Below are 19951 nucleotides of genomic sequence, written 5' to 3'. Positions count from 1 at the left end.
CCTCTAAGTCCAACACTGTTCAACGAATAAGAAGATTTGGCAATTTATCTTCCAGTCAGACAGATTATAAAGTTATTATGGGGACTTATGTTCAAGCAAGCTACATAAAATAAGCCACCTTCACTAGCAAGTGCTCTGTATTATTTTATTTCATGCCCAAAGTGTATGAAATCCTTTGACAAGCCCTTGCTGAAGAGTCTATATGCTAACAGTCAAACCAGACTAAGGCTAAGCTACAAGACAGATTCAAAGTGATTTTGCTCTGGTGATACCTCTCTGGACCACAATGAACTGTTTGCCCCGTGGATTCAGAAGAAACAAACCTTCACACTGAGAAACACACACGCTGTCAGTTTTTTCGGAGGCAATTACTCACAGGTCAGTGGGGTTTACAGACACTCATTTAAAACCAGCACAGCATTTGTCTTCAGCTTCACAGCCCTACCTTTCTCTGTTTTTAATTGGCTTGACAAGTTGCTTGCAATCATTACTCAACCTATTTTTCAAGTGATTAATAAAAATGACACAAAGGGAGGGGAAAGATTGCTCATCAGTGACCTAGTTAGAAGCTTCTTGGCTGAGCCCTCTTCTCCTGGGTGGAATGCACTCTGTCTTCTACGTGTTCATTACTGACAGATTGGGTAGGATCAGGATTAAGTCATATGTCCAAATACGGCTGGGAGGAGCAGCTCCAGCCAGGACAGGCATTAATCCCCCAAAGCAATGCACCTCTCAGTGCTCCCCAAGTCCTCCCATCAATACCCCAGTTGCCAGCCAACCTATTTCATAATGCCTGGCTGCTTCCCAGCTCTCTGCAGTCCAAGATATGGGCCATGCCCAGCCAGTGCCACAGGCAACTTGATGTTAGTGGAGAAAACAAGCATTCAGGGCTGGCAGAGAAGAGCAGCAGGTTCAGTAGCTCAGCTGAACATCCCAGCTCTTTGGAGAAAAGCTCTAGCAAGGTCAGTGTTCACATTTGCTGATTTCTAACTCTGAACCTGTCAGAAATCTCGTCTCTGAGGCGCGCTCTGACGACGACGGTGTGTGAGCCTTTCAGTGATAAGCAAGAGGCGGTTGTTGGTAGAAATCAAAGGATAAACTGTGCACAGGGAGCCTATTGAAGCCCTCACATAGGAAGGCCAGTGATGAGGTCACTTGGTTGCAGACTGGATCACTGAGGCAAAGAGAAGTAGGCCAGTCTGTCCACGTCACACAGCCCATTAGCTGCAGATAAAGGAAACTGGTTTCCTGTCCCGCAGTCCGGTCACTGGACCAGTGGTTCCCAGCCTGTCCCTTTGACAAGGCTCATGGCCACTTCCTCCTCCTCCTCTTTACCTAGTAGCCCCCTGCCCCTCTCCCACTCACGTTCCAAATTTCATAACCCCATCTAACACTCTTTAGACATCTGACAGCTCATGACAGTTGGTCCTTCCTTCCCCTCCCTTCAACTTGCAGCGCTGCCTTTCATGGAGCACCTGGCTGGCTGGATCCTGCTTCTCCCTCCCAGCTCCAGCCACTGCCTCCTCATGGCAGCATCAGCCCTTGCTGAGGGCCCAAGCTGACAAATCTGGCAAGGTTTCCTATCAGGGGCTCCAGATTGAATTCTTTGTGTGTTACTGAGGTTCCCTCTCACTATGGGGAACCAAGGGCACAATGACAACACACCACAGGTTTCTCACTTGCTGTGAGAAACATCAGGAGAACCATTGCTTTCAACAAACTGGACATTTCACTCCCAAAATACATTCTGGAAACCTCACAGGTAAAACAAACTTTCAGGGTCAAGGCTACTTCTTCCAGGACCTCCCTGTGAACCACTGCCACCCAAGTCTGGATGAAGCTGGCAGAGGGTTGGTACTCACACCTTCCTTCCTATCCTCCTCCCCAGGGCCAAGAAGCCAAATTGCACACAGTCTTTCTCTTATTTAATCAGACTATCCTGGGATGTTGGGAAATGCACTATTTACCACCTCTAGCCACCCTCCTATTCCCTGAAGGAATAATGTCTCTTGTGGAAGAAATGAAGCTGGCTTTAATTTATAGCTGACCCTCCCAGAACATAAAGTGTTCCAGGAGTAACAGTGAACGTGGGATGGTCACAATGGAAATAAAACCTGAGGTCAGGTAGAAGGACACTGTAAATGCAGCTGCTCCTATGGCTGTTTAGAGAGACAGTGTACAGGGTCATATTGTGACTCCAAAGACGGTGTGTACCTCCCCAAATACCCCAAGTATGTAGGAGTTGGTATTTTTTACTGGTTGCTGCTAAGGAATATTTGAATAAAAGCAGCACAATAAAGCAGGGGTGAGGTGCAGAGCTCTGGAAGTACAGTGAGGGCAGCAGGAGAGGTGAGAAGTGGACCTCTCCCCTGTGGAGCCTCCCACCACCGATCCAAAGAAAGGGAAGAAAGTTTTTTAGCGCAGCAGGAGCCGTGATCCACACAGAAGGAATCTGCTTCACTTCTGGAAAGAGCCACTTGGAAATACTTCACATTCCTGAGTGGGGCTTCTCAGTTGCTTATCCCATTTGCTTACAAACTTGTAGCATTACATGGAAAAAGTTGGAGGGACCCTTTGGCCAAGCGTGCAGATCATGCAAATGGCACGAAGGGAAGGGGACAACCGCAGCGAGAGGGCAGGGCATCGCTTTCAGATTTTATCCAAAGAAAGTCAGACCCATTCCCCACACTTTAGGTCTCAGATTTATGACACAACAGCTTTGTTTCCCCAGAAACAAAACTTCCCCAGTAACCTATTTCCACCTAGCAGCCCTGGCCGCTAACATTAGACACTTCAGCACTTCAACAGCCAAAGAACCTGTGGTCCTTTGAATACAAGGGTGGGCACTGCATCAACCTTTCTGAGCTTCACACACTGCCGGGGTGCTCTCTAAACAAATCCTCCTTGTCCTCTGTCCCCCTTGACCTAAGTCTCTGCTTCAAGTTTTAGCCTTTTTTCTCCCTCTTTCTCAGCAAACAAACAGGCAGCCTCCTCCCATGTCATGAGCCATAGAGAAAATACAACCACTTACTCCAACAAGCTGCATTTTAACTTGTCCCCCAACTCCCAGGAGGCACTCTCTGGTCTCCAGGACCCCAAGCTTAAGAGGGAAAATAATTATTCTCTCTTGAGAGAGCCCAAAGCTTCTCAAAAGACTTTTTCAGACAAGCTCTCTCGGCTCCACTTGCCATTTCAGCTCTAATCAACCACCTTCCAGAAATACAACCATCCAAAGCTGATATTCCTGCACTACCGTCTTTTCGGCTGTACCAGACCAGAGAAGATCCCACACAAGACAAATAACCCATCTTCTCCTGAGTTTGTATGAAGAAACAACAATCAGGTCAGCAAGTTCTCTACTGTGTAATAAACTGTGCATGCATCTATTGCTCTGCCATTTGTGATCTTCCTGTGTCCTGAATCTCAATCAGTTCTTCATTGTGAAGGTCTTTGTCCCAGATTAGGTCTCGGCTCAGCTGTGAGGCACAGAAAACACGCTGTCCTACAAAGGAAGGAATTACAATTCTCCAGGAGGCAGGAAGAAGGAGAAGGGTTCGAAAGACGCCAATGTAGATTTGAGTCAGAAATTGCAAATGACATCATGACACGACCTTCCGCTTCCTGTAACCCACACACGTCCACGGGGACAAACGGCACAACAACCCCTCACAAATGTATAACACCTTTTATTAGGTAATCTCCAGGTTACTACGCAAACATTAATTAAGCCTCTTACCTGCCTACCTCTCAGGGCTGCTAAGTATTACATCCTTCTACAGAAAACTGTCTGTGCCAAGGTCAGTCCGTGGCAAGAGCAGGATTACAACTCCCACCCCCTTTTGTCCACAAGGCTCTACTGCCCATGCTGGTCTAGTCTGCTTCAGCATTTCATCTGCCTCAACTGGATGAGCTGGTAGAATTGGGGTTGCATCTCCAGCTTAATGTCAGAACACATGAATTGTGGCATTTCTTGGCTTATGCTCCAAGATTACGGTCTACAGCACAAGAAACCCTTGTTGCACCAGGACGACACTCTGCTGCACGTGCAGGTTGCTAAAATTTTCATGGGCCAAGAGCCACAAGACACATCCCACACACTTTGGAGAGCTCTGGGACAAAAAGTCTCTGAAGAAACATCTGATAACAACTCTGCTTCACTGCAGGATCAGTCTTGGGCATGCAAATGAATCCAGTGTGGACAAGTAACGTTTGTCTCTGAAACTCCTGGTGTTTTGCTTCCTCCCACACTCCTGACAGCCTGAACATGAACAGTCAGGGCGTGCTGCATGGGATGTGACCCCAGCTGAGGGGCTGAGCTGTGGGATATTCCTTCATTGGCCAAGGTATTTTCTGTAAGATTAAAGCAAGGAGGGTCCCCAGTTACCTTAATGATCCAGTCACTTTAAGTGAAGAAATTATTTGGACATTGCCTCTCAGAGCTCAAGAAGTGTTTGGACAGTACTCTCAGGCACACGGTGGGATTGTTGGGGTGTCCTGCACAGGGCCAGGAGTTGGGTTTTGATGGTGCTTGTGGGTCCCTTCCAGCTCAGGATATTCTATGATTCTATGATTCACGATTTATGGTTTTTTGCAAAGAAAGTAATTTTATTACAGATATTCTGTTGAAGTAATTAATTGGCTTGCAGGGGGCCACAGCCTTCCAATTAGCAAACTTGTCACTTCAGATAGTTTTTTGTCTGTTACTACATTAAAAAAAAAAGAAAGGAAAAAAAAAACACTGTCAGGAACAGTCTGCTGCTTTCTACAGTGCACTGTGGCAGATGAATTAGTGTTGAGCAGCAACATTCATACCACAAGCACCACACTCATACCCTCCTACCCCTTCCCCTGGCTGCCAATGCAAGGCAGATGAGAGTAGGTAATTACATCTTTACTCCTTAATGATGGAATACTTGGAAAACTATTATTGATCTTACAGGACATAATTCATGACCTAATTACCGTGATAAAACTGCAAGATTATCATCTTGCCAGCTATTAATGTCTAGCGCAGATCTGAGTTAATTAGAAGAGAGATAGGTGATTTCTATGCTTTTGATTTGCAACACAGCAGCAGGATGAATGAGGACGGCTGCTGAAGGCAGGACGAGCCATTTCTAGCCCTCAGACTACTCTCAACCTCTTACCCAGGAAATACCAGACACATTTAACACTTTAGCTTTGTTTCTTCAGCCACTTGAGTCATTGGCTCAGTGGGACAACAGTGATGCTGTTCATTTTGCAGAGGTTCACATGTGGAACAGAGACCTCATTTTCTTTAGCTGTCTTTTACAGAATTGAGGGGATTCATCATCTAGGTTCTTGGTTTGGAATCATAGAATGATAAAGGTTGGAAAAGACCTCCAAGATCATTGAGTCCAACCTTTGACTGTTCACCACCTTTTCAGGTAGACCAGAGCACTGAGTGCCACATCCAGTTGCCCCTTGAACACCTCCTGGGTGACTCCACCACCTCCCTGGGCAGCCCCTTCCAATGCCTGAAGTTTGGACTAAGTCTTCGGTCACTCTCAGTTTGGACAGAAAAAAAACCCCAAAAATCAAGAAGATCCTTGATTTCCAGAGTTAAACTCCCCCTCCCCTTAATGCAACAATGCGTTGCGTCTGAGCAAAGAAAAACCTCTCTTCCCTTACCAGCCCTTCACTGTGTTTTTCCTGAGAAGGATGTAGCCCCATCTAAGGACCAAGCTTTGATTTCCTTCATGGCTGCTCAGAGGCCTGTTAGGGTCACACGATAAACCTACGAGTAGAGTTTTCTATCCTACTCAGGGCTTGTCTCCACAGGAAACCAGTCAGCAGCAAAATAGGATGTGTCTCTGCAGTGTGTTACCTGTTCCATGAGCTTCCTTGTGTCCCCTGGAACACACCACAGTGTCTTAGTTCAACTTCCTAACTGGAGTCAACTCCTGTGCACAGACACAACCTTAGTGCTCATTAGAAATGCTCACACAAGTTATGACACAGCTGCTGTGATGCACACTGTCCTCCCCTTGTAGGTAATATTTGGGTTTAGTGTTATGACTGTGATCCTCGAGATGAGGGTGTAATTTTTTGGCTTTCTGCCACCCAGACAAGTCTTTAGCAGCTGAGACTATAAATGCTACGACAATGGGCTGGTCAAGGAAACACAGCTTTGAAGTTGGGCAAGAGTGACCAAACTGAGATTTCTAGTAATACCAGGAATTTAAGTTGCTACAGTCATATGAATGTAGAAGAAAGTCCAACGATGGGTAGAAGCCAGCAAGTATTAGGGGTTAGTGTGGTGCAGAGCAGACCTTCTTTTCTCACGCTGCAGCACGAGTTCAACAAACTACAGTAACCTCTTGCTTTAAATGCAGACACCAAAGAAACCTCTCATTGGTGAGAGTCAGGCAGTGAATCCTGTGGGCACCACTGCTGAGGTTGGTGCTGACCTGCCCTGCAGCAGGCTGGCCATGCACACACACCACGCACAATCACTGGCTGTAACTGTGCTGTGAGGTAACCACGAGTCCACAGCAGAGAACTTGCTGTGTCTGACAGGAGGCACCAGGCCAAGTGCTCCCAATTTCACTTTGCCATCAAAAATGTGCAGCTATCCCCATTCAACCTGGCTTTGGCAAGCCATATTTCCCTTTAAGAGAAATATGACACAACAGGAGAAAGAGTGATGCAGCCTCATAGTACAGCTGGCACTGGCAAAGCAGGGAAGTTCATCCCATGTAACTGCACACTCTTATTAATCATTCAGATCCTGGCTGATATTAGGAAACTTCACTCTGGGGGAGATATCTGTTGTGAGAGACTCAATACAAAGGAAACTTGAAGCTTGTAATAAAAGTTGAAGAGAATTGAACAGTTTGCACATAAGGAATCTTCCATATCTTCTTAAGTATTTGAATCATGGGCAAACAAGGCTCAAAAATCTTCGTGAGATAATATCTCCCCTGTTATTTGCTACCACTCAGTTTAAATGGAGGCACAGAGTTCTCACACAGTTCCAGATCACGCAGAGCTCCCCTCTCATTATTCCCAATGCTGTCACAACGCACTGCCAGTAATACCTGATTGAAAAGGAAGCACAAGAGGCTCACAACAACTTGTACTGGGTTTCTCAGAAGAGAAAGCAATGAGTAAGAGATGGAAAAAGAAAAGTTTACTCCTGCTTCACGAAGTCACTGAACTGGGAAGGACTTTAAGTGACTTTCTGAAGTATTTCCGCTGTCCTGGGGGAGCCTTTTCACAACTGCTGTGGGTGAATGTTCCCAGCAAGAGTCTGATGACTTGTAACTCATCTCAAGGAGGTTTTCATACTCTCCAAGCTGTTGTGTTGGACGGTCCATGACGAATCAGGTTCCTGCAGTCATTTGTCCCAGACTCTTCCATGACACCCCCTCTAAAATTTTACTGCTTTATTGCTTGCAAACACCTTCTCCCCACACAGCTCCTGCTGGGAAAGGCAGTTACCATCTCTCTGAGGTTTTAAGGAGGAACTTGTCAGCTGAGCATGCAGGAACTTAACAGCACCTACAATATCTTTGTGGAAAATGCATCATCTAGTTAAGAAAAAAGCATGAAGAGCCCTCAGAGAATCATACAATTCTGTTGTTCAAAAAGAAATTTCTAGTCAGGGAAATACCACATAAAGGCATGTGCATTCCTGGATCAAAATTAGGTAGATATTACTAATTCCTCCTGTAAGGCATCAACTAAAAGAAAAAAGAAGAGCAGATGAGAGAAGGAGATCTAAGAGGAATGTAAGAAAAAGTGCTATTTTACTTGAAGCAATTTGTCCAGCTTTTCTCTGTTTTTTAAAACAAGAAATCCAAGTAAATTCAGCTCTGTAAAGTGATTGATAAGGTGACCCCAGTATTTCACAAGCAAACACACGGAACTGAATCCAAAGAAACAGGGAATGAGTAAGAAATCTAAGATACCATCTCAGAAGGAATGGCGCAATAGGCACAAAAAATCAGCTAGAGCTTGATTACACTTCTGTCTTTAGGTTAAACATTAGTCAAGGTTAAAATTATTCCTGAAATTATATTTTTGACCCAAGACAGAGCTGCACAAAAACAATGAAAGAGCCTCATGGTTATCAGAATGGTCAATCTAAACACAGCACAGGAGCCCAACGCATTTCAGAGCCTTTTTGCTCAGCAGTGACATCTGTTGCTACCTGGACCATCATGTGAGTCTGACAGAAGTTCCACCCTTCCTAACTATCCAGGAACTGTGCATCACAGTCTAATGAGCTCACTGCTACATCAGCAGGATGACGGAGAATGTTTCCTAGAGCCCAAAACAAAGGTACCTGTGTTAAAAGATACTAAAACTTTACTTCATGGCAGGAGGAACACGAGAACAGGGAAAAAAATAAAATCTGATTAACTAAAGTACTTGTTCTATGAGTAATTTTTAAGAGCAGGAATTATTTCCATTTTGCTCAAAGCTGTCTCTACCTGGGACAACTTCTCTTCAGGCACAAAACCTGTCAACTAGGTTTCCAAGTCAGGCTCAACCGAAAGAAAAAAAATCTCATACATGACTAAAGCCATCTGCATGTATCAGAGTCAGCTCTGACATTAAAAAAAGGAATCACTTATATTAAACTAATAATAATTGATATTTTATGCAATTTATTTTTCAAAAAAGCATCTGCATAAGTATCCAGGGAAGACTGGCAGCATGTGATACCCATTTATCCATAGGGAAGGGAGGGGAAAGAAAACACCTTGTCAGAGATCCCACTGTATCTGCAATGGGACCCCAGACTCAGAGCCATGTGAATCCAACCAGGAGGCAACCACACACTTAAACATATGGTATCACTGACGAAAAATACACGACTTTTTGAGAACCACTTTGAATCAAACAAGTACAAAGGAAAGTGCCTATTCAGGAGGAGAGGGGAAACAAGTCTCAGATGAGGACAAGAAATCAACAGTTTAAGGAGGAAGAGGGAAACTGCACCCGATGGCACTGATCACCTTGGCACTCCTGTTACCTTACACTGGGTCACCACAGCACTGATGTGATCTGTGGTCACGTGAAAAATACTCACTGTACTCAGAGAACAGTCCAGTATGCAGCTAATAAAGGATCAAGCAGGTCTGGAACAGTTTTCTCTATCAGAAATATTTTAGAACCAAGTTTGCTTAGTGTATTTTAGTAAATTAAAAAAACTGAATGAATGTTTGAAAATTTGGACTCAACCAAAAGGAATCCAAACCCCATCAGGCAACTAAGTGACTTAGTGAAATTACAGGAATATTTCTCTCAGGTAACAGTAAAGCTGTAAAGATCCATATATGCACATATATACAAACAAGGGAAAATACGACTTTTACTTACATTTCAGTGGCTATGAATCCGGTGAGCTCAGACAGGAAGAGAAACAGTATGAAGAGACAGCAGCAGACAGAGACTGGAACAGAGACAAGGAGAGGGAAAGGTTAGTTTTGTTTCTCTAACAAAGACAAAAACTGTTTTCACACAGGCATATGATTCCCCCCATGGATTTGCCAACCAGACACACTTGAGAACTATGACTCTGTAGAGTCTATGACCCAGAGGAGCCACCAGAGCTGTGACTTTACCGAAATGCCAATATCCAAAATCCTGCGGGGTGTCATCATTTTTGGGCCACTTTTTCCACCATGATTTCCATCTCCCCACGGCTCTTGCATTCTCCATCTCCAGCACACAATGTTGGTCTGCCAGCTCTCCCTCTTCTTTAGAGCTGCTTGACATGACTTCTTTGGAGCCTCTGCTCCACGTTTTAATTAATTAAAACCTCCAGAAAGGAAGAAGAATCAGCACCTCCTTGCTTCAAAAGCATACAGTCAGATAACACAGTGTTTTGTGGATTAGGAGACATTCTGGTTTCTTCTCAAGTTCCAAAGTTCTGTGCAAGTCATCTCACAGCCTGGTCTTGGCAGAGCTGGTACAGCAGAGACATGGCAATAATGGTAATGGACTAGTGTAGCCAATGCCTGATACTTCTCTAATTTCTCCATTTGCTGATAGATTGACTCTTCAGAGAGGGAAAATTCCCAGTGAAGGAATTGTGAAGTACCTGGACAAGTCCCATGTCTTTTCTAAGAATGTGAACCCGGAGTTCCACGGAGGGAACCCAAAGTAACTGACATGTTACTGGTTACTCTTCATCAGGAAACTATTCAAACAATTGGGCAGTGACATTCACGCAGCAGTGACAGGGTCACTGACCCACACAGAGGGGTTGGAAGGAAGTACAGCCATAAATCTTATGGAGGAGGGATGATTGGAGTAGACAAGGCTGTGCCAAGTGAAGGAGACAGGGCTGCAATGTGTATCTGTATTAAATAAAATACCCAAGTCCACCATGAATCACTTGCAAAAGAGTAAAGCAGGAACTGGCAGGAGCTTCCAGGGCTGTGACAACCAGAGCACATCCCTCCATCCCAGCACAGCTGCAGTGACCAAGCACTCTATGAAATGGCCAGTTACCAGAGCCGCTAATTAGGACTGAGAAACACGTAAGAAAAACCTTGTTCCTCAACTTTATACCACATGACCTGTACATCCCAAATACCCATTCTTTCAGGAAGCTCAAGCAACAACAGGCTAGGGAATAATTTTATCACAACTACATCAGTCTAAACTCCCTCAGTAGAGAATGTGAGAGGCACAGGAAGGAAACAAGAGGTACTGAGGGCCAAGTACTGAGACAGACCTTTGAGTGACCTAAAGCCTTGTGGCTCATTCGTCAGATTAGTCAGCTGATAGCTCTGAGGAAAGAGAAATGCGTTGTTTCCCCTTCCTCATCAGAAGAATTTCAAGGGTGGATTCATTTACTGACCCTCTGTGAAGTGCAAGGCATTAAAAGAGATCCCAAAGAATCCATTAGCTAGGATGAAGGAAGAGAGAAAAAAAATACAAAGACCAGTAGGAAAATTGGAAGCAAGAGGGGTTATTAATTTCCAAAGAGAAACCTCAGAGGGTCACACACTTGCTTCCAAGTCTTGGCTTTCAGGGCATGGAAGATCACCATGGCTGTGACCCAGCTGAGCCCCTGGCACGGGGCACCACACAGGAGGAGAAACTTGCTGCTTGTTTGCTTAAAGCACAGTAGCAAATTCTTATGAGAACTTACACACCTACGTAAGAGCTCAAAAAAAGTAACCGAGGCACAAGAGTCGTCGATCCAGCGTTTTGTACTGTTGGTTACAGAGCAGCAGAGCTGTGATGAGATCTCTGAGCTGTGGCAGAATTCAGGGGAGAGCGTTTCACACAGACAACCCTTTCTTCTCTAATTGCTTCCATATTCCTCACTGCTTGTTATCATCCCATAAAGGCTTTCCACAGCGTCAGCTAGACCTCTCTGCTCTCAAACACTTCCAGGCAAGCCTGGTACTACTAACTCTAAATTCCCTCCCAGAGCTTCCTCTCTCTTCCAATTTTTTAACTTTCTTCTCTGCCACTTGTATCATCAAATTATCTTCTTTTCCAGCACAGAAAGTATGTGCTGCCTGAAGTCCATCTTTCAATTCAGCTCTTGTAGGGAAGGCTTATGACAATACTTAGCAAATACAGCACAGTAAAATTCCACTAACCTACATCTAAAAAATCCTGCAGGAATGCCCTGAAGCACCTGGCAGGGACTGACTTTCAAAGCTCCTCAATGCTTTTGCCAGACTTCAAACTGCACAGTCAGTTTTCAGTCCATAAAAGAGATTGCTGAGGGTGGACATGAGAGGGGAATACAAAATCACGAGGGATCTGAAGGAGATGAATGGGCAACAACCACTCACTGTCTCTTCCAGTACAGGAATGAAAGGTGAGGTTAAAAACAGGAGAAGGTTTTCTTTTACAGAACACTTAACTAAATTCTGAAGATTCTTCACTATGGGTGTTGAGGATGCTTAAAAAATAAAATCTGTAAGATTTCAAAAAGGAATCATACACGCCCTGAAGAAGAAATCCACTAAGGGCTACTAAACACAGAGGAACAACTTATAGCTCAGGAATTTCAGAAACCAAACGAGCAAAGCCTGGTAAAGTGTTTAACCTGTCCCTGTGCTCTTTCTCTGGCATCTGCTGCTGACCACTCCTGGCAAGGGGACACTGGGTTGCACGACACTTGCATCAACAGTGGCTGCTCCTATGTTAAACTCTTTTTGCACACACACATTCTCAGGACAGGGGGTGTCTTTGGCATGAGAAAGCCTCATGTGTTAAACTGTCTCCAGAGCCAGTATTTTCCCAGATGCAGAACACGAGCTCCTCTCCTTAGTGTGGAGCTGCGGGCACAGGCGATGTTCCCAGCACAAGAATTTATGCACTTCAGCTGCTTATTTCGTAGTGAAGGCTTTCACTTGCTTCCATGCAAATGTGCAGTTCCACCACCCACATTTGACAACTGCATGATATTTGGAAAAGTAGATTAAAGGCTAGGATCAGACAGAATCAAACAATTCATGCATAAAGCTTCACGTAACTGCAAGAGCACTGCGACGTTCCCACAGAGCTCGAAGGACCATCTAAGACAGGTTTCTTAAATACCTAATATGATAACACAATCAATATATCAAAGGTAGAGACACACTGCTGTTGGCTAATCTTTAATCCCAAAAGGATGGGAAATTCTGCCAAGTTTTTCATTCCTACACTAACCTTTTTGTACATATCGCTTCTGATACATATCCTATCTACATACATTCCTGGCTTTTTCTCCCCACCCCACAAGAAATGAAAGAAAGGAAAAGTGTTTAACACATCACACAGACTGAGAATGTGGATCCATGTCTATATTAAGGCATAAAATTAATAGCATTTATTATTCAATGGAGCAAACTGTTATGAAGTCCAAGGAACGGGTCTTGTTACAGACGCCATGTGAATCATAACTTTGATATTTCCTGATGTGTATTTAAAACTCCAGCCCCCAAACAGCACTGGGTATTTCTGGATAACATTTCCCTGTGTGCATACAACATGTGCATGCAAACTATGCATCCACATGGATTGTTAAATAGCAGGATCACTCCAGCAGCTGTGTCCGACTGCTCCTGTCCAGCCAGATGCCAACTGTCAGCCAGCCAGGGCGTGTGCTGCTGCTGCTGCTTCCATACCCAAACATGGCCAAGCTGTCACCATGTTAGTCAGGTCTGTTGGAGTGGCCCTGTGTGGCACCACGGACACGCTACATGGCGCTGGGAAAGCTGGCAAAGAACTGGTGGAAGAGGTACAACGAGGGCATGACTGGCTGAGGGCACAGGAATGCTGCCTAAAAAACCAGAATTTTATTAAGAAAAAGGAATGAGTAACATATACACTTTTTCAGAGAAGTCCACAGCAGGGGATATGTTGTTCTACAAAAACCTCTCTCCAAGTAAACTGCAGTGGACTGTTCCAGGTTACTTCATTCCTAAAAAAAAATGTTTGTAGCTGGAAGGGTTGCTACACAGAGCTCAAATATCTTGTATGCAGCATTCACTGCAACTTTGGAAATCACAAAACCATACCCAATAAAGCCTCAATAACCCTCCAGCTGGCTTCTGAACTTGCTTGTGTTTGAGATCACCTGTTCTCCTCCACCAAAATTCCCCAAAATTACTCTCCCTTATCTGCTTCCTCCCTTAGGAGCCCTGGCCTCTTCAGCCCTGGTGTCAGAAGCAGAGCTGCTCTTTTCCATCTCTTTACTTCTGTAATCTGATCTCTGACTTCTTCCCTAATAAACCTCAAACCTTTTTTTTTAAAAAGGCCTTTTTACCATTCAAGAACCACTGCAGAAATCCTGCAGTAAATCCATTCCTATTCCAGAAAGCCTTCAGCACCAGAAGTGATACTGAACTAAAGCTTCAGCAGAAATCATGTGGGAAGGGCCTAAAGTAATAGTCAGCTACTATGGACTATTTTATACCTCCTGTGTAAAACTTGGAGGACTTAAAGAGAGCCACAATACAGTTGCAGTCATAGTCATTTCACATATTTACTAAACTCTGAAAGATTTTTTGAGAGGCAGAACCTTCCCCTACGCTCAAGCTCCCAATGTTGTTATGAGTTGACTTCCCTAAAGCATTTATCACAAAATCATGCAACCTTCCCAGGCTTCAAACTGGCCTGGCATTGGGCTCTCTCATTCATGGCCTCCTACAACATGTAAGATTAATGGCTTTCAAATTACAAGCCACAGGCTTGGTCAGACAGAAAGCCCATTAGGAAAGCTGCTCACCAGATCCTCGCAGGCAAAGCCACCAGTCTGTTGGCTGCCTGTGTGGTTCAAAAGCTTCTATCTAAAGCCTGTCTAAAACCACTCTGAGGAAAAGAAGGAGAACCAGTTAGAGAAGAAAATCAAAGCCTGAGAAGCTGCAAATAACAATAGGGAGAAATAAGTCAGTTAATAATTTTAAGTAAGAGTCACAACCTTCAAGCCTTCCCACAACAGACTTATCACTTGAGTTGTTTACTGCAGATCAGAAAGCCTAACACTGGACGGCCTTTGATGGGCTTTTTTGTTTCTAAAATACTCTTTTGCAGGTGATTCATAACAAGACAAATTCTCAAAGGGAGCCCAGGTACAGTGTGGGAACTCTTAGTTTCCAAAACAGAAGGGAAGGCAGGATCAGTCACAAGTTCAAAGTGTTCTTTCAAAACACTAAATCTCATAGCCCCTGAATTCGCAAACAGTTTTAGTCAAGCCCTTTGTTCACAACTTCAGTAAACCTAAAAGGGAGTCAGGATACAATTAATTCAGCAGTCAGGAGAACACAGAAGACAAGGACTCTGACAGTAAATATTTAGGGTAACATGTTATCTTCACAGGAGCACAGGATAGTTGAGGCTGGCAGGGACCTCTCTGGAGATCATCCCGTCCAACTCCCCTGCTCCGAGCAGGTTGCTCAGGGCCAGGTCTGGTTGTTTTGAGCATCTCCAAGGGCAGAGGCTCCACACCACCCTGGGCAACCTGTTCCAGTCTTCAACCATCCTCACAGCAAGGAGTTTCTTAAGGCCACAAAGGGCTTTCCTTTGTGTCCACTGATTCACTGGCCCTGACTCAGTTCTATCTGCTGTCACCAAGGGATATGACATCACTCACGTCAGTGGTGACATACAAGACTCCTGACCCATCTACAAGAATGGATGAATGGAGCACAGCTCTGTGATCAAAGGAAGTGCCTGTTCAATGGAACAGGAAAGCTGCATTAGGAGTGTAATTACAGGCTTGGCAGGATCAACCTGATCGATGTTTGCCCCGCACAGCAGCTCACTGCACATAATTGTGTGAAATTGCATTACTCAGCCTCCAGCCTCCCTCAGGAGCAGGAAGGAAGGAAAAGGGGCCCAAGGCAAGAGATTTGTATCAGCCAAAGTCTATGTATTGATACACAGGAGTGAGAGTGGATCGCTATCGGTTGCCCAAGCAATTTTAATTCTCTAAAAGCACGACAAATAACAACAAAATAACATCTGTGCTCATTAGTCCCACCTATATAATCAGATTAATTCCCTGAATACACTGTGAGCAAAATACATGTTTCCCGCATCATCTTCACCACTGGCCACTGCACATTGCCCCCCACACTGCCTCTTGTGGATCCAGAACCTGGATTCCCTGTTAGCAGTGGTTTAGTTCCTCAAGTCTCTTCCACAAGCACAAGCCTGGGAACATCAACAGTGAATGCAACTATTAACAGTAATTTTTCACAGTGACTGAGGGGGTGCCTGTCAGAGGTAAATAAACCTGCAGTCATCCCCATCCCAGTGTTTGGAGCAGACCAGCTTCTGTTCCTGGGAAGAGACCAACAAAAAGCTCTCTAGCTACTTCAGGAGACAGCAGAGTGGGAATTTCAACACCAGTTTTTAGGAGCTCCCTTTCATGACAATATTTCATTGCTCTGGTGAGACCCCCCAGAATACTGTGTACAGTACTGATGCCCTCAACATAATAAGGAAATGGAACTATGGGAATAAATCCAGAGGAGGCCACAAAGTTGAGAAGGGGATTGGAGCACCTCCCCTATGGAGACAGGATGAGAAAGTTGGGGCTGTTCAGCTGGAGAAGAGAAGGTTGTGTTGAGATCTCACAGCCCTTTCCAGTATCTGAAGGGGCTACAAGGAAGCTGGAGAGGGACTGTTCATCAGGAATTGGAGTGACAGGAAAAGGGAGAATGGGTTCAAGCTGAAAGAGTAGAAATTTAGGTTGGATATGAGGAAGAAATTCTTCCCTGTGAGGGTGGTGAGGCCCTGGAACAGGTTGCCCAGAGAAGCTGTGGCTGCCCCATCCTTGAAAGCGTTCAAGGCCAGGTTGGATGGGGCTTGGAGCAACCTGGTCTGGTGGAAGGTGTCCCTGCCCATGGCAGGGGGTTGAAATGAGATGGTCTTTAAGGTCCCTTGCAACCCAGGCCATTCTGTGATTCTACGATTCTGAATGCATACAAACTACTCCACTATTTGATGGAGTAAAACAACCTGTTTCAGCAACAAAGGACACCCTTTCCAGTGTTTAATATCCCTTTAAAAAAATTTCCCAGAGACAGAGAGGCCAAACAAGTTTTAATTTTAGACCAGGAGTATGCAAGGAGATCAAAAAGAAGTTACTTACTAATGGCCCCTGTGTAGGTTGGCTGTGTAAGGTCTTTTGGCACCTTCCTGTAGATGTCAAACCTGAAAGAGGAAAAGCAACAGCCATAAAACAGGTGGAACATTTCAGTATATTTCATGTCCCCACAGGGATGAATGATGCTGAAGTTTTTCCATCCCGCTTTCCAACAACATTTTTTTCAGTACGCAGGAGGATATGAGAAGGAAAAACAAAACAAAAAGCCCTTTACTTTTGTACAGTTATGTAACTGCATTCTGCCTTGGCTCCAATTTCCAAAGCACTTCCCTCCGCCTCGCTGTCATGGATCTGTGCAATCTGAACTGCGAGAGAAGCCAGGGAAGAAGTCATGCTGGACAAGTTTATAGACCACTGTAAGGAAAAGGATACTCTGCAGACTCCTGAATAAAGATGTCTGGCAAAAAAAACAGTGAGACACAACCTATATTGGAGTTTATAGTTTGTATCCTGCAACAGACCAAAACAGACAACACCAAAGTCAGAAATCCAGGTGTTGAGACAAGAAACCATCCCTTGGACACTGGATACCCAAGAGAAATGAACCCAACAAGTTTGCTACTCCCCCAGCAAAATCCAGTTTAATATTAGATCGTTGTTTTGATTCAGTCATAGCTTTTAATATCCATATAGCTCAGCTTCGCTATTTTAAACTCCCCATGGTTAAACTTTCCCTGCCCTTATGTGTTGGCTCTATTATTTCCTACCACCTTGTGTTTCTGCACGCCCAACCGCAATGCAGCTCTGACATCAGTTTTTCCACCACCCAATAAAAATTAATTAATGCATTAAAAACACCTACCCACCCTAAAGAAGGAACTGACTGGTTCTCCCCCCAAAATAGACTTTTTTGGATATACTACAAGTGGGTGAGATCTGATGCTTTTTCCAGCCCTGGAGAGGCATGAGAAACACCGGCTCCCAAATTCCTATTCTACAGTGCACCAAGATGAAACACCCCCATGTTTAATCAGTAGCTCCTACTACACCGAATACTATACTGGGACTTTAAAACTAGATCATCTTTGTTTTCTTCATTCTTTAACTGCTGAGATAACTTGAAGGCACTCTGGATGAACAAAACAGCATTTGCCTTGCATGAGATCAGAAAGATGTGGTTGCGTTTCATTCAGGAGCTGAAGCTGGAGGAAGGAAGGGAAGAGAGGGAAAGGAGAGCAGGTATATAGTTCATCTGCCCAGCTCAAGTCCTGAATGATCTATGAACTCTCTTAACACCCTAACAACCCACTTGACAGCAACATTGCTCAGGAGCTGTGTGTTTTTATGACTCTACTCACTGCCGTGTCCTAAACAGATCAGCAATATTCCTGAACCAAACAATCCATTTACGGTTTTCCAGCTGCCCTGAGAACATCTGGAAAGTGCTGTTCGAATTCTTTCCACGCACACCAAAGCAACAACAGCAGCGGATGGCAAAGGAACCCAAAGTAGCTGCTGACATCATGGTCTCACAGGCAGAGGAAGCTGCTGCTCGCTCCTGCTCTCAGCCCATTAAACGCCGAGCGCTGGCGTCGTCTGGCCAAAGTCACAATAATAGATCAACAGGGTTAAAAAAGCTGAGAAAGAGACAGAGCACGTGAACACACGAGAGCTGCTGAGTGTGAGCGAACACTCAGAAATAGGAAACAGCTCTACGCTGGATTCAGTAAAAACAGCGGCGGATACTATAAAAGGAAGTTTGCTCCCACAATGAGAAATATTTACCAGTATTAAAATGATGACCCATCACAGGACTAAAAGCAAAAAGTCCAGCTTTTTAAACAGCTCTCTGGAAAGCTGATGTCATGGCAGGGTTCTCTCCTCTCTGGCTGCCATTTTAATCACATAAGGAACACCCAACACCACAAATTAACTATATGTGGTGTACGTAAGTTTGGATTAGGCAAAGACACTGCAGAAAGTGATTGGTGGCTCCCAGCAACATTTATCACCTGGCTTTAAGTGTTTAAAAGGCAGTGCACTCCCTGTGCTATTCTGCTTCCCATCTCTCCTACCACATTATGTTCCCTCTCTTCTACTACCATGACACACAAAGAACATCAGACAAAGCATGTCCCAGCCTGAATTTACAGTCTAGAGGCACACACAAGAAGAGTACAAAACAACACAGGAGAACTGAATAAAGGTTTGATGGCTTTGTTTTGTAGATTTCACATGTTTTTAGATAAGGATAGACACTACGGAATAGCACAGAATGGACAATGTATGGAAAAGAGGCAACGAGATCAGACTGGATGCAGGGAGGAAGGAGGATGACTCAGTTGAGGTCTTATGGAGAAAGGCAGAAGCTTGAAGGATGACATCCAGAACCTGATTCAAGCAAAAGGGTAGGTAAGCATGGAAGGTGTATTTAAGCTTGCACAAGGATGCTGAAATGACCACAACAATCAACAACAAGGGAATGGAAAAAGACACATTTGGAATAAGAGACAAACACTGCTGGCTAGATTTTGCTCACATCCAAATGACCACCTGCCCAAAGGAGAAAGGACTGTGTAAGTATCCTGACAGAACAGTCATTTGCTTGGAAAACACATGTTCTGAGTTAGGAGGATTTATACTTTTTATACTCTTCAGGGTACCAGGCATCCTCTCAATAAGGCATCTGATATTGTCTACAATTTATACAATTTATTCAGTCTGCTCCTGGTTGGTGAAAACAGCAGTTGTGTTTACACATTCAGAGAAGGGAAAGGTGGAAGCTCAAAAGACTTTGAGAAGAATGATGGAGATGGCACGGCCAGGAAACAGGGCTACCTTGTTAACTCAGATTTAAACACCAACTTAGAAGAAAATGTGAAATGCATAGGATTTAATGACAGCTTGAAAAGTATGTTTGTGAGACACAAGAAAGGTTAAATCATAGCAATGAGTAGAGAATGGAACCCCAAAGAAGGCGTCATTAATGACATATAATTATAAAAATAAGTAAATCAAGCAAACTTCTCAAACAAATCTGTGAAGCCGACAAGAGTTATTGTAACAGGAGACCCTAAACCCAAAGAAATCAGAGATTTGTGAAAGCTCCAATCAGGCCTAAGGGTTAAAAATCTGATGAACTTCTAGTCTCCACTTGACAAACCTTTCTCTTTTTGCTGCTGGCTTCTTGCCTACCTTATAGAGCTGAAAGCAATTTCAGGAGATCACTTACACTGTCCTGGGAAGAGGAAAGAATGAGGATTAGACAGCAGAGATGATTTGTAATGTATGAGGGAGGAGGCCATGGAGTTGTATGAGTGGTAAAGGGGAACAGGTTTTACTTGCCCTCAGGTCAGATGTTCCTGCAAGCACCTGCAGTAAAAATTCCAACAAGCCTCCAGGTTCCTAAGG

The 19951-nt window shown here is 44.3% G+C and overlaps 1 protein-coding gene across 2 annotated transcripts in view; it reads right to left on the bottom strand.

The window, feature by feature from the left end:
- ERGIC1 (endoplasmic reticulum-golgi intermediate compartment 1) overlaps window positions 1-19951 on the bottom strand; it is a 60766-nt gene that overhangs the window by 22418 nt on the left and 18397 nt on the right. The window contains exons 1-3 of one of the 2 annotated variants that reach the window (XM_027643368.1): window positions 17899-17995; window positions 16586-16647; window positions 9352-9424 (exon numbers count right to left, since the gene is read on the bottom strand). In XM_027643368.1, coding sequence (XP_027499169.1) covers window positions 9352-9424; window positions 16586-16647; window positions 17899-17975 — 212 coding nt within the window. In that variant the 5' untranslated portion in view covers window positions 17976-17995. Of the gene's footprint in view, window positions 1-9351; window positions 9425-16585; window positions 16648-17898; window positions 17996-19951 lie in introns of those variants that run through there. The other variant, XM_027643369.1, reaches the window with a different exon arrangement.

Source organism: Corapipo altera, unplaced genomic scaffold (genome assembly GCF_003945725.1).
Source record: "Corapipo altera isolate COAL_440 unplaced genomic scaffold, ASM394572v1 75, whole genome shotgun sequence".
In the NCBI taxonomy this organism is placed as follows: domain Eukaryota; kingdom Metazoa; phylum Chordata; class Aves; order Passeriformes; family Pipridae; genus Corapipo; species Corapipo altera.
This window is presented reverse-complemented; position numbering and strand designations above follow the sequence as displayed.